General features: G+C 37.4%; 1 protein-coding gene and 1 long non-coding RNA gene across 4 annotated transcripts; one reads left to right on the top strand and one right to left on the bottom strand.

Annotated features, from left to right (window-relative positions):
- The first annotated feature begins 625 nt into the window (after window positions 1-625).
- Window positions 626-6639, top strand: LOC148997208 (uncharacterized). Its single transcript, XM_089122010.1, has 8 exons — window positions 626-823; window positions 1989-2058; window positions 2396-2498; window positions 2637-2875; window positions 2963-3016; window positions 4301-4494; window positions 5783-5942; window positions 6503-6639. Exons 1-8 carry the CDS (start codon window positions 707-709, stop codon window positions 6637-6639), a joined length of 1074 nt encoding a protein of 357 aa, XP_088978136.1. The 5' UTR covers window positions 626-706.
- A 4925-nt stretch (window positions 6640-11564) lies between these two features.
- LOC120478166 (uncharacterized) lies at window positions 11565-14439 on the bottom strand. 3 transcript variants are annotated; one of them, XR_016147054.1, is made up of 7 exons: window positions 13791-14439; window positions 13546-13647; window positions 12576-12823; window positions 12342-12403; window positions 12137-12228; window positions 11932-12050; window positions 11565-11833 (listed from the first exon to the last, which is right to left on the bottom strand). It is a non-coding gene; the product is annotated as an uncharacterized LOC120478166 (long non-coding RNA). The 3 variants fall into 3 exon arrangements; XR_016147056.1 differs by having other exon boundaries at window positions 14268-14439; XR_016147053.1 differs by lacking the exon at window positions 13791-14439 and having other exon boundaries at window positions 11566-11833; window positions 13546-13748.
- Window positions 14440-15235: the final 796 nt, after the last annotated feature.

Here is a 15235-nt window from a genome sequence, read left to right as displayed (position 1 = left end):
AATTAAGCGCTTGGTCAGCTTTGAAGTGAAAGGAGAAACTGAATAAAAGCTGCTGGTTCCAGTGTTCCTGTCATCATAATTATTATTATATTCAGTTTTTTTTGTCAGTTTCCTTTGTTCTTAGTTTGTCTGTCTTGACCAAGATGCTCAGTTCTTTTGATTAGTCGTTTCATTGACCTGTTGTCATTTAATTAGCTAAGTTCTCTGATGTATAAATACTTCCTGTTTCATTCAGATCCTAATAGATATGTGGTCTGCAGATCCATTCCCCTCTCAAGCCCCCACCCTTGAGTCTTGGCCCTTCATGTCAGTTCTGTCCGGAAATCTTCCTCCTACGATATCCCTTCTTGATTTTCTTTGTCCCATCTTCTCTGATTTTGTCAAGTTCCTTGTATCCATCTGTGCCACTGGTACCGTCCTGCTCCTCTCCTCTTCCCCCACCACTTGCTCCATGTAGCTATCCAGCACTGCTTCTGGATTTCCGTCCACCCGCTCGACTGAGGTTGAGTCTCTGACTTCACATCAGGCCTCTAATAACAATGCCCTTGCCACACGTGCATTTACAAATATATTTGGTGTTGATTTAAAAAAAAAAAATGTAAAAAGGAAATTTGGCCAAAAAAATGTGTGGAAAACATGCATATGCGCCAACATATGTTTATATTTGTGCATATGCTTATCAAAAATAGATCTTGTTTTAACAGATATGTTCAAGGTTGTTGAATTTACTGAAACTCTGGAGGTGGAGCTGGTACCAGCCATTTGGGTGGAGAATGGCCAGTGCTGTTGGCCTAAAACATTAAGGGGCATGGCCCTTTACCAGGCCATTAACCCCCTGAGCCCGACGGCGTCGTCGACGATGCCACACGTCACCTCCGATAAATGTTTACATAACTCGATGACAGATTTATCGATTTTCTTACCGTTTTTTCCAGCAGAAAGCTAACGAGCTAGCCATCACGGGGGTGTCTTTCGGGTCTTTCTAGCCTTTACAGAAGGTTTTCTATCCAGCCTGGAACTTGTGCTTCCTTCCAGAGGTTTTCAGCAATAAATCCAAACGCTTTATGTCAAACTTTGATAATCTTGAAGCCCATAATTCATAAATATTCGGTCATTTTTGCCGCTAGCTTGATGCTAGCGGACATCCTTGATATCACGTGATGTTTTCACGTGATGGTTTTTGACCAATTACAGGCTGATTCGTTGTAAACATTGGTGTGCGTCATTACGCATGAACCAAGCGCTGATATAGTGTAGAGAGATAGAGAGACTCACGGAGACGCGCGATTCACAGAGAAACACAGCGAAATGGACGTAAATAAAGCGCTGGTCTATTTTGGTGCATTGCAGGATGAAGGATTTTCAGGAGAACAGAGCTTTTTGACAGATGAGGAACTAGATTACCAGGATAGACCCAGCTGAAGTGCCATTTATTTATTTACTGTAAAAAAAGTATTATAGTAGTATAAATGTATTATAAAAGAATAAAAAGAACATAATAAATAAAAGAATAAATAAAATAGAAATGCAAAACCTGTGATGTGGCCCTCTGTGTGATTACTGTTTTGAGGCTTGGCACCAGTGAATTTCATGAGGCCCCAAACGCCTGGACTTCTTTTGGAAAAATGTCAATATTTTTTGTTCTGTACAAGTTATAATGTTTATTCCTGTGCTCCAGGACTCCAAAGACATGAACAAACTATTTTCCAGAGGAAAATTGCTTAGCTTTTATTTATTTGTGTGTGATTTCAATAAATAATTGAGTGATTCCATTTCCGATTTATTTTTTCATTTGTCTTTATGGTCCCATAACTTATTTTACATTCAGGTGACATCAATGTAACACAAATATGCTGAAAGTTCAATTTGTCCTGAAAAAAAAAGAGGTGTGTCAATTGTCTGTGCACCAAAGGGTTGATATTTTACAAGCTTTTTTAGTAAATGACACCAGACGGAAAATTTATTGTAAAAATACCCTTAGGTCTCAGAGGGTTAAAAACAAGTTGGCTCCTAAGCTTGACTGGGACCGATGGGATGTTCGAACATTGTTTTCAACAGGTAAATTTGACATTTTCATGCTAGGTTTCACTTATTCTGCCATTTTAGTGTATAGATGACCACTGGCTAAGTTACATTATTAGACTACCCTCTGGAATGCGTGGCTTTGACTGGTCGATTGCAGCATTACATCAAGCAAGTGGTTCATTATTAGATTATATTGTCCAACCAGCAGTTTAACAGACAGTTGTTAGGCTCATAGTGTTTTGTATGCTGTTTGTAAAATTATTAGTCTGAGTTTTGCAAAAATACATTTTACCTTTTTGATTTATCCTAAGAGGATTGATTAATGTTTAATACAACTTTTTTATTTTTTTTATTTTTAAAAAATTTACAGACAGCTATGAAGAGGGCAGGAGGAAGGCCAAAGACGCAGAGACCTGGTCAGATCTCCAATCAGAGGCAGAAGTGTCTGGGCAAAGACCATCAAGGCGTAAAATGTATGGATATTTTTTCAGCACATTACTATTCCTTGATGCATTCATGCTGTATTTTAAGCAATCTTTATCATGAAACATTGCAGAATTTGTCAATATTGTTGACTTTATTTTGATCAATTTGGTTTATTATTAAATTAGCAAGAGTGTCCGTATTGGTCCACCTGGAGGTCAGGAGCAGTGCTTGTTAGACTCTGAGGATGAGTCTGCCCCACCAGCCAAACAAATTGTGCCATCCGCCCCAATTATAAACTGCCCTACAGTGACCACAAACACCAGTTTCCCCTCTGTTCCCACCACCACTTTACCTGTATCACCAGCACCGCATGGTACATTCACTGAATTATTACAAAACTGGCAGCCGATGGACAATATCCCATGTGAGTTTTCTTTTGCTTTTTATTTGCTTTTCTTGTAGGTATTAATTTTGTAGAATATTTTATTCTAATTCAAGTTTTCTTTCTTAGCACTGCCAGGTTATCAGACATTTCGAGTGCCCCCCCGGCAGTCATCAGATTCAGGTAGGGCTAACAGTGAATTCCACTCAGCCATCATACTGGAATATTACTATAACTTATGTTTCTATAACTATAACCTAAGTAAATATAGTAAATAAATATAGTTAAAATAGGTAATGACAATGAAAAATTTGTGCTGAAAAGGCATGGACAGGGTATTTTTGCGGCTGATGCAATATTGTTATATTCTTAATATTAAATATATAAATATTCTTATGCAATAAGTTGCATATGCATTTGTTTCACTATCAGATGCAAAATTTATGGGAGGAGAGTTTTTAAATAAATCAGAACATGATAGTAGTTCTCTTTTCAAAAAACTTTTGCTGATAATTTACTCACCCCCATGTCATCCAAGATGTCCATGTCTTTCTTTCTTCAGTCGAAAAGAAATTAAGGTTTTTGATGAAAACATTCCAGGATTTTTCTCCATATAATGGACTTCAATGGGGTCCAAACGGTTCAAGGTCCAAAAGACAGTTTCAGTACAAACTGCAAACTGTTCAAAGGGCTTTAAACGATTCCAGACGATGAATAAGGGTCTTATCAAGCGAAACGATAACTCATTTAAAAAAAGAACAAAGTTTAAGTTTTATAAGCTCAATTGCTCGCCTTGCTCTGTTCTGTGATGCACGTTAGTGACTCTCCTGTTCGAACTCGTTCATCAAAATGAACAAATCTTTTTCCAAGTCAATTTTTGATCATTTAGTTCGTTGAATGGTTGAATGAACCAAATTACTCGGAAAAGATTTGTTCATTTTGATGAACGAGTTCGAACAGGAGAGTCACAAACGGAGCATCACAGAACAGAGCAAGGTGAGCATTTGAGCTTATAAAACTTAAACTTTGTTATTTATTTATTAAATGAGCGATCATTTTGCTTGATAAGACCCTTAATTAATCGTCTGGAATCGTTTAAAGCCCTTTGAAGCTGCACTGAAACTGTCTTTTGGACCTTGAACCGTTTGGTTCCCATTGAAGTCCATTATATGGAGAAAATCCTGGAATGTTTTCATCAAAATCCTTAATTTCTTTTCGACTGAAGAAAGAATGACATGGATATCTTGGATGACATGGGGGTGAGTAAATTATTAGCAAAAGTTTTTTCAAAAGTGAACTACTCCTTTAATAAGACTTGTGCTTGTCGGTTTACTGGTATTTGTGCCATTATTTAGTGGCCAAAAAAAGCATGTGTTAAACCAGCTGGCAATTTGCGAAGGATGCAAGTTGCATATTTTTTGTTACTTTTATATATGTTTTTCAAAATCATTAACTTCTTTATTATAGCCATGCTAAAGGAGGTCTTAACAAAAGTGGAGATGGTGCTAGACCAACAAACCACCATATTACGACTTTTGCAACTGCGGGATGACCAGGTGAAGCCTTCAGATATTGAGGAAGGTTTACTGCCCCTTCAAGACCTCCCTCAACTGCTCAGTCTGGAGCAGAGGTTGCAGGACAACTCTTTCAAGCAAACTTTGGTGAAAATTTCTTTCTTTCTAGTTAATTATTAATAGTTAATTGTCAGTTTGTTAATTATTAAGAATTAATTAGTTTATTAATTATTTATTTTATAATTTGGACATTCAATGTTTGGGTCACTTTTTCCAATACTCTTCATACAGTTCTCCTTACCAGCTTGGCACAGCAATAAATGTTACATTTAAAATGGACTACAACTACCAAATCACTTAAAGGGTTAGTTCACCCAAAAATAAAAATTAAGTCATTAATTACTCACCCCCATGCTGTACCAATCCCGTAAGACCTTTGTTCATCTTCAGAACACAAATGAAGATATTTTTGATTAAATTTGATAGCTGGATCACAACCATATAGGCATAGGCACCCTAAGGGATCGAAACTTGACGGCCCAGAAAGACATTGAAGAAAATGTTTAAATATTCCATGTGACTACAGTGGATCAACTATAAGTTTATCAAGTGACGAGAATACTTTTTGTGAGAAAAAACAAAAATAACGACTTTTATTTCAAGAGTTGAAGAGATTTCCATGACGCATGCGCGAGAACTGCAATCTTTTTCCACTACTTCAGTTCAGTTCTCACGCATGCGTCATGGAAATCTCTTCAACTCTCGTCTCAGGCCCAGAAGGAAGAAAAGGAATAGTTGAATAAAGTCGTTATTTTTGTTTGTTTTTTCTCACAAAAAGTATTCTCGTCACTTGATAAACTTATAGTTGAGCCACGGCAGTCACATGGAATATTTAAACATTTTCTTCATTGACTTTCTGGGCCGTCAAGTTTCAGTCCCTTAGGCAGTCTATGTGGTAGTGATTCGGCTCTCAAATTTAATCAAAAATATCTTCATTTGTGTTCCGAAGATGAACAAAGGTCTTACGGGGTTCGTACAGCATGGGGGTGAGTAATTAATGACTTAATTTTCATTTTTGGGTGAACTATCCCTTTAATACGTGTCCAAGACAGGGTTTCTGCTGGGGATGCACTGATACCATTTTAGACGTTTTTTGTGCTCAGTGTGTGAAGAGTTTTGAAAAACTGACATTAGAATTGAATAATTGGTCATATTGACTGTAAAAAAGAAATAACTGTAAATAATTACTTGTAAAATTACATAGATACTGAAAGTGTTTTTACATGCACTACCACTTTTTGACCTAATTTTGGTAGAGGGCAGGGGACATAGGGCAGGGTTACTGCCAGGTGTAAGCAGGAGCGCTGACACAGATGATGAGGCAAAACATACTTATTAATAATTTTTATATATATATTTTTTTAATTGGTTTCAGGTAAACTGGTTGGGGCTTATTGGTGGGGCAGATGTGCGTGACTGCACATGGCGGATCATGAAGAGGGTGATTACCAACAGCCTGGCAAAGAACATCAATTGGAGGGGAGTGAACGGAAAGACATCACTGGCCACTCTCCAACTCAGAGAAGTAGTGATTTGTAAGTATATCTGTGTACATACTGAATTGGCTGTTCCCCTTACAAGCTTGGCACAGCAGTCAATTTCACATCCAAAAAGCACTTATAACTACCAAATGACTTTGTACATGTGCCAAATCAACTCACTCTTCCATAAAACTAGCAAAGATTGTCACCTAAACAGAGTCACTTGGTCACAATGACTACAAAACACAAACAGGTATTATTACATAATGATTTTTTAAAAAAAAATCTTCTTCACAATACAAGAATGATAATCTCAGTTGATTAGGAGAACTGTGTGGAGAGTAAAAAAAACTGTACAACTATAGAGAAATTTGAGCTAGCGATCATAAAAAAAAACTAACTGGTTTGAAACGAGTGGAAATTGACCCGTAGTAGTGTTTGTGTCTGCATGACAAAGGAGTTCATGTAATTTGAAAGATGTAGTAACTGAATTGTTTTTTGCACATACATAAAAAGTTACATGTGTATTGAATAATTGGTCCTAGGGATTATAAAAAACTGTAATGGTTAAGCTTTAATTGTGACCTTAATATAGTTATCCCTTTATTTTAAAGCTGCAGTTCGGAAGAACCCCCTCACTGTTAATGCTGCTGAGATGTTGGTTGAAGGGGCCATGAAGAGGTGGCTTCAGCTGGCATCAGATCGAGAGGGTGGACGTAAAAGGAGACTTTTGCAAAAGGAAGTTGTTTAGTGTCTGCCTGTGAGTGTGTGTGTCTGAGCTCGTGTGTCTGAGCGTGTGTGTGCGTGAGTGAGTGAGTGAGTGAGTGTGTGCGTATGTGTGTGTGAGGGAGTGCGAAATCGTATGTGAGTGAGTGCGTGTATGTGCGCGCGTGTGTGAGGGAGTGCAAATGAGCGCGAGTGTATGTATGTGAGTGTGTGCTTGTGTGAGTGAGTGTGTGCGTGCGTGTGTGCGTGCGTGTGTGTGAGGGAGTGCGAAATCGTATGTGAGTGCGTGTGTGTGCGCGCGTGTGTGAGGGAGTGCAAATGAGCGCGAGTGTATGTATGTGAGTGTGTGCTTGTGTGAGTGAGTGAGTGAGTGTGTGCGTGCGTGTGTGTGAGGGAGTGCGAAATCGTATGTGAGTGCGTGTGTGAGGGAGTGCAAATGCGCGCGAGTGTATGTATGTGAGTGTGTGCTTGTGTGTGTGAGTGTGTGCGTGTGTGTGAGGGAGTGCGAAATCGTATGTGAGTGCGTGTGTGTGCGCGCGTGTGTGAGGGAGTGCAAATGCGCGCGAGTGTATGTATGTGAGTGTGTGCTTGTGTGAGTGAGTGAGTCAGTGAGTGTGAGTTTGTGAGTGCGTTTGTGTGTGCGCGTGTGTGTCTGTGAGTGCGTGTCTGTGCGTGCGCGCGAGTGTGCGAGTCCTTGAGTGTATGAGTGCGTGGGTGTCTGTGTATGAGAGTAAATGAGTGTGTGTCTGTGTGAGTGTGCGCATGTGTGAGTGACTGCGTGCGTGAGTGACTGCGTGCTTGTGCTAGTGAGTGTGCATCTGTGTGTGAGTCCATGAGTGTGTGTGCGAGTGAGTGCGCGTCTGAGTGAGTGTACCTTGTGTGAGTCCGTAAGTGTGTTTGTGTGTGTGTGTGTGTGTGTGTGTGTGTGTGTGTGTGTGTGTGTGTGTGTGTGTAAGTGAGTGAGTGCGTATGTGTGAGTGAGTGTGTTAGAAAGATAGTGAAACCTTTTGTGTGTGCATTTGTTGTTATTGTTTTTTTGCTCTGCATATGAAATATTCCTATTTCGCAATATGCTCTTTTTAATTATTGTTTTAATTTGTTTTTACAAATAACATTAATGTTCACTTGCATATATAACTATAAGTGCACATGTTAATTGTTATAAATGTTTGGTTTATATTAAATGTTCAAATGTTTATATTGCCATGTTGTTAACAAAATGTTAATGTAGTGTTATTTGTTAATTTTGAATAAACAATTATTTTCTTAAAAACAAAAACATTTTTGCAATGATTGATTTTGTGTTTCCCTGATAAAATGAATTACATTCAACAGTTTGTGGGCCACATCTGGGCCGGGGACCCAGCCGACTCTCAGCCAGATCCGCCTTACAGTGCCTGGGCCAGAACTGGGCCATTTCAATAAATAAGAGTAATTTTACAGTGCCTGGGCCAGAACTGGGCCATTTCAATGAATAAGAGCAATTTTACAGTGCCTGGGCCACATCTGGGCCAGAGGAAGTTGTTTGAGTCCGTTGTCAGTGCGTTGGGCCAGTTTTGGGCCGGGGACCCAGCCAGAACTGGGCCAGAATTGAAGCAAGGATGAGGCCCAGAGGTGGGCCAGACAAATTTTGCTAGCTGGGATGTCAATTCAGAAGATGACTGCACTTACAAAAATCAGATGGCTCAGATGGAAATCGGCACTAAAAAAAGAGAGAAAGGGATAATTATTTTAAAGGTCCAAAGTTAAAAAGTGATTCATGAATATATAAAATAACATTTGAAACTGCACAGAGAGATCAAAGAATGTAAAGCCCAATGCAGACTTCCCAACCCACCAACAAAAAATAGATCATAAAAGTCACAGTTAAGATACATTATTTTATTTTTATACACTGGCCATATTGTAGGATGTTTCATACATTATTATTATTATACATTTTAAAACATTTCATTATTATTATAAATGATGGATGACTGGAAGGCAGCGCTAGCAGCGAAACCTGTGAATGACGTCACATAAATATAACGACATTACGCTATAAACAGTGTTGAAGACTGAAATGATGGTAGCAAAAAAAGACGGAAAGCCACTGTTTGTGTGAATTATGTTTTAGATGTAGGCCAAGGCCTGCTGGAAGGCAATTTTATGATAATTTATTATGGTTTCATATTCGAAAACTGCCTATATTTCATGATACAAATAGCTTAGAAAAACAAACGGTTTCCGGTCTGATTGTCCTGTTTAGTAACTCAATTCGTTTTATTAATTACATTCTTAACATTTTTAAAGGTCAATGATACTTGTATTAACGGTAAATGCTAAATTTCAAACAGTAATTTAAATAAATTTGAAAGAAAAAGTACTTTACCTCAAATAAAACTTTGTCAGGCGTAGTCCTCTCACTCCTCTCACTCGCGCGGTGTGTGCGCGCGATGCAGGGCACAGACCTCAGCTTATAGACGAATCCGACGAGCGTTCTTGTGTAGGCTGCCATCTTGTGGCGACGCCATTACTGAGCTGTTACACCGGCATAGACATATATGCACCGGTATGTAAACAAACCTCGGAGATAAGGGGCTCGTTCTTCGTACGTTGCTTAAAACATCCGAGATCAAATGAGACATCTAAGATGATATCATCGTGCTAATCATGATCCGGCTAATTGGGTTCTTCGAACACACCTGTTGTTTATGATTAGTATATCGCTGGATTGAGTTATCTGAGATAACTGCGCGTTCTCGCGTTGGTTTAAAAGGGGACATGTATCGATAGCAGAACCAGTGATCAGCAGCGCTGCTATTGGCTGTTCAGCATGGCCAAAGAACACGCCCAGTTTTTCTCCCAAGCAGAGCAAGCGCTTTTAATGCAAGGTTATGCCGAATTTCAGTCTTTAATTAAAACGCCAGGGAACAACTCAAAGTGTGCAAAAGGCAGTAGAGAGTGCTGGCAAAAGTAGAAGACAAATTAAATGCGTTTGTGGTGGCCATAGATGTTTTAATAACTTATTATTATTTTATTTGTATTTTTATTTTCATAATTTCATAATTACTTTGTTCATTGTAATGTCGAGTCACCACACTATAATAATAAACATGGTGAAAGTGAAGTACAAAAATATTCTACTTAATGGTAATTTTCACTGCATGAAAATAGGTGTATCCGGACCAGTATACTCCTGTATACACTGCTGAAATTCGGAAGAATCCAGGAGTATAGTGGCCGGATATGTCAAATTCCATGGGTTTGTATATATCCGCATACATCCGGAATGATACCAAATCGGATGTATGTTGTGGATGTATACTTCCGTGCTAGAGCCATTTGTTGCCATGGCAAGTAATCCTAAAGTTTTTAGCAGGAAAAAATCACACCTTTTTGCAGGAAACATTCACACCTTTTTGCCTTCCAACCAAACTGGATTGGTTGTTCTTTTAAAGCCACTCCCAACACCCAGACCACTATTGGAGGGCAGGACACATTGAAAACCCAGTAAACGGACTTTATTGGTTACTTTTAAACATAGCCCACCCTAGGCCTTGTAGCATACTGATTTGATTGGTTATATACCAGCTATGCAGATATTGCTCAAATATATACCAAACCTCCCTCCCCCAATTTTAATATATTCATTAAAATAAATTTGATATATATATATATATATATATATATATATATATATATTTATATTTAAACACACAAAGAACAATGGGAAAGTCTGAAATTTTTATTAAGGTATATAACACATTCCAAATAGCATTATAAACAAGCATTACAGAGGAATTGGGAACAAAAACTAGAAAAAAAAGTATGAAGTAATAACATCTGAAAGGAAGAAAAAAAAATCATGGACATTTCAAAGAAAATTATAAACATACATTAAATAAATTGTTAACTTTTTATTTTCGTTAATTTTTTTTTACCCAATCATTTTAAAGGACAGATGTAAAGGAATAAAGTACACAGTGTATATAAAAAGTTACATATATATATATAAAATATATGAAGAGTTCCATTTGAAATTTTCTCCTTTAATGATGATTTTTATAAAACTTGTATATTTAAGTTCAGTAATTTCTCTTAAATGGCAATGATAATTGCCTATTAATTGTTATTTAAGTGAAATTACTAAACTTAAATATACAAGTTTGATAAAAATCATCATTAAAGGAGAAAATTTCAAATGGCATTTAGAGGCTTTTGCATCTGAACTCTTCATATATATATATATATATATAAAATATACGTAGATATTCCAAGTAAACAATATAAATAAATAGAACATTACAGAGAGTGCATTATAAACATACATTAAAATGCAAACAAGTAAACAAAATGGAGATAAGCAACATGGACAACAAAAAAAGGAACAAATATATGAAATAATACGAGAAAAATAAATAAGAAATTAAAGTGTATATAAAATATTCAAGGTGTACACTGCCGTTTATAAGTTTGGGATCGGTAAGAAGTCTCATATGCTCGCCAAGGCTGCTTTTTTTTAATATATAAAAAATACAAAAAAAGTAAGAGTAATATTGTTAAATATTATTACAATTTAAAATAAACGTTTCTATTGGAATACATTATTCTTGTGATCAAAGATGAATTTTTAGCATCATTACTCCAGTCTTCAGTGTCACATGATCCTTCAGAAATCATTCTAATGTGATGATTTGATGCTCAATAAATATTCATTATTATTACCAAAGTTGAAAACAGTTGTAGACTTTTTAGGATTATTTGATCAATAGAAAGTTATATTTCATTTATTTGAAATATGATGTTTTGTAACATTATAAATGTCTTTACTGTCACGTTTGATTCATTTAATGCATCCTTGCTGAATAAAAGTATTGAGTTAATTTGAGCTATCCCCCCCAAACCAAAAAAAATAATATCTTACCGACCCCCAAACTTTTGAACGGTTATATATATATATATATATATATATATATTTTTTTTTTTTTTTTTTTTTTATACGAGTTAACATTTTTCAAACTGCCATGATACGCTGGTGGTGTGACGCATAGTGTGGGTCAGCCTCTAGTCTGTTTTATAGTACCTAGCAGAGAGCAGATTGGTGGAGACCTCACCATTCACACTGGCCTTCCATCAACAATAGCATCATCTTCATCAGACATCAGTTCTATTGTTGCGGTCTTCCAAAGTTCCTTTTCTGTGTTGGTTTGTACAACCCCGGACCTGGTCTCCAGCAACTGAAAAACATGACAGTAACTTAACCACTAAAACACAGAGAGGAGGATAGTTACATTCTGAAGAGAAAAAAAAGTGCTTAACCAGTTTCTTAACTTACCAGTCGCTTTCTTTGAAGGTTCTTTGCAATGCTCGTCATAGTTTTTCTTTTCTGGGCCTTTTCAGGCTGAGCCAAAGAATACTTCCTCCGCAAAGTCTCAAAATACATCTTCCAACCTGCTAAATATATCATAAATAAATGTAATGGCAATAAAAAATAAGTAAAACAGAGGACAATAAAATGATTACAACATCTTTAAGATTACCTTTTACACATTCAGGGTCAACGTCTGTAAAAGTTGACCTTAATTCTTCGAAGAGGTAAGTGGTCACAGCCAGGTTATGTGATGAATTTATTCTGGGGGGGAAAGTTGCAGGTATCATTACTGAAATTCACTTTTGGCATTCCAAATCCATAGAGTAGTAGATTAAACTAACATTTAGGCTATAGTATATAAGAAACAGTCTTACCTGGTTTGTGGAACGTATTTGTGTGGGTTGTTCTCTGAATTATGGAGGCGCCTTACAGATTCCTGTAAAGTTTGAAATTAAAAAGCAATTAAATTGATTCACAATCTTCAAGAACCACAAAACTGAATTTTCAGTTGGAATAAGCTGACCATCACAGTAACCGCAAGAGACAAAACAATAATTGTAACCGAACTATGGCTTACAGCCACGTTATAGAACAATAATTGGACTTACCGCAATGTTCACGTCATGTGCCTTTTTTATTCTTTTCGAAGCGTTGTAAGATTCTTCATGTAACGTTAGTCTGTGCTGCTCATACTTTCGCTAAAGAGCATCAAGACGCTGGAGAGTCTCTGAGAAGATCAGGTTGTGGCCAAAGACAGATTGATCCTCCTATTGTGATTCTGCATCACAGCTGTGGGGCATGTGGATGTGATCATCCTCATAGTTATCCACTGCATTACTGACTCTCATTGATGCATCTATGGAAATATTATAACCATAAACATTTTTTACATTAGTAGCTACTTAAAATAGATCATGGAGAATTCATTGATGATGGCACCCATAGTTACACAGAACAGTGTGTGAGAAAGATACATTAATTAAAAACGAAACAATACACAATCTCCTAACTCGCCATAAGTCAATATCAATATCTGAATGAGAGATGTAGCTAGCTGGCCTACTAGCATCAGCAATCTCTGTATAGACCATTTCACAAGATGTAAACAACACTGGTCCAGAAGCACTTCCTGTTTCAGTTTTAACACTGTATAAACGTTGGGTTAAAGTACAACCAACAGAACAACTGAATCAAAAAGTTAAACAAACATATTCAAGATATTTTCTTTACATTTGAAATTAAGAAGCCTTTTACAAACTGAAACAGGAAGTGCATCTGGACCAGTGTTGTTTACATCTCGTAATGTGCAATAGCAGTAATGTGAGCTATTGTAAGACTAATGTAAGTTACCATACTATCTTGTACTACCATGAATATTCATTCATTCATTCTTTCAGACTCTTAGGTCAATATCACAAAGTTAAATAAATAACATGTATATGTGGGCAATGGTAATCATGCAAGATTCATTGTATTTTGTTTACGGCTTGTTACTGATCTTAAAAGCATTCATAGAACGGACTTCACGAATCTAAAGTTAGGCAAACAAGCACATAACAGTTAGGCAAGTTAGCTTACCTGAATCTGACAATATTCAACACCCGGCGTGACTTCTTTATCGGAACATCGTAGCCGAGCCATTTCTGGGGTGTTCCTCAATCGGATTCCCGTCCTTAGGCCCTGTTAACACGAGAACGCTCGCGGGTGAAAACGTAAAAATATTTTATCGGATGTGCCTTTCGTTTACACGGCGATGGCGTTTTTGAGGCTCAAAAAAGCAAAAAAGTGAAACCACCCTCCAGAGTGGAAATCTTAAATCTTACCCGTGTAAACGGTAAAAACGCAAAAGTTTGCTTGACGGTGAAAGTTGTACGCAGGCGCGTGGACTTGGTGTTGTTGTAGTATGCACTCCTAGCCGCCTGAAGTGCATACTACATTGAATTTCACACACTTTTGCGTCTCCATTTGCACGCGGATTTCTCACACAAAACGCTCGTCTAAACGCAGAATAAAAAAAAAAGATGACGCAACGCCACTTTTGCGTTTTCTCATCAGAATCGTTTCCGTGTTTAGCCTCAGTTGGGCACTTTCAAGCCTATGCTTCCAAATGTAGTGCCTTCCGCCATTGCCTCCGGTGCTCCTCGTCTGTGGTGGGTGTAGCTAAATCGTAAAGTGCACCACAACAACAATCTGACCGCCTCACATTATGTTCGTTACACCGTTGGTCCAATTGTTCTCTCCTCTTAATCCAACTGTTATGGCAGCACCTAACTGAACATTTAATACTTGACATATTTTACCGTTCGTTTCAACTAGCGCAGAATCTCATCCCTCTCATGAGCCGGAAGTTGAAGTCTTTCTCAGACGGGAGTAAGATGACAAAACGAACGCAATGGCGTCACCCTTGTTGTCGTGCAAAATAAGGTGAATAGAAGAAAACTGTTTCCAAACCTCGAACTGTTCTCTTTGCTTCGGGAATGCTGTAATTTTAAAGTATTTTTCTCGCGCTTGAAGCCATACACTAACGTTATTGGTTGCACCTCCATTACGTCACCACATTTGTTGTGTTTATGGTTGTGAGTGGTGAATTTCAAACCTCAAAACGCCCCCTTTTCTTGCAGCTTGTTTGTTTGCGGAAGGACTTATTCACTCAAACCACAAACCTCGGTATGACGCGTTGCAAGTGAATCTATTTAATTTTGTAAATAAATATGATGCAGCTGGACTCTTCAACATGGAAGGATAACCAGCTGCTGACAATAACACGGGAAAGCCCGGTGGTTTTGCGACCACTCGTTTCACATCATGCATGCCCAAAGAATTAACTCTGCCAAAACCGTGATGTCATTGTCCATCTCAGTTCAGATCTCATATAATGGTGTCAATGCAGGCAGTTCAATAACATTGTTGAATATTAAATAAAAATGTCCCCAACTAAGCAAAGCCAATGGCGACAAATGTTGTTGTCTGCAATTGGTAAAACTTCACAATAAAAATTTAGATATTCTGAAATGTTTCCCTGTATTTTTTATTTCATTAAATATTCAGATGTTTTTGTGAACGTATATTCATGGTGTTTATTTTGTCCTGTTTTTATAAAAGAATATTTGATTAGGATACTTTTTTTCATACAGTGGTTTTAAGGCCCCACAGGCGACATAAGCTAACCCTAGAGTTGGCTTTAGTCATTGCTAGTTCTTTGACGTCGGTTTTCTGTTTCAGGGCCTTAAGAATTTATTTACTTTTCTGTACAAAAAACTTGTTTGCT

Source organism: Pimephales promelas, chromosome 2 (genome assembly GCF_988280905.1).
Source record: "Pimephales promelas chromosome 2, fPimPro1.hap1.1, whole genome shotgun sequence".
Taxonomy (NCBI): domain Eukaryota; kingdom Metazoa; phylum Chordata; class Actinopteri; order Cypriniformes; family Leuciscidae; genus Pimephales; species Pimephales promelas.
The sequence above is the reverse complement of the archived record's forward strand: the minus strand, read 5'-3'. Positions and strand labels throughout refer to the sequence as shown.

Excerpts from the sequence above, each read along its gene's own strand:
- LOC148997208 (XM_089122010.1), top strand. The coding sequence starts at position 707 with ATGTTCAAGGTTGTTGAATTTACTGAAACTCTGGAGGTGGAGCTGGTA. Across the intron at positions 824-1,988 it reads GGGGCATGGCCCTTTACCAG|AGGGTTAAAAACAAGTTGGC; the intron begins GCCATTAACCCC and ends CTTAGGTCTCAG. Across the intron at positions 4,495-5,782 it reads ACTCTTTCAAGCAAACTTTG|GTAAACTGGTTGGGGCTTAT; the intron begins GTGAAAATTTCT and ends AATTGGTTTCAG.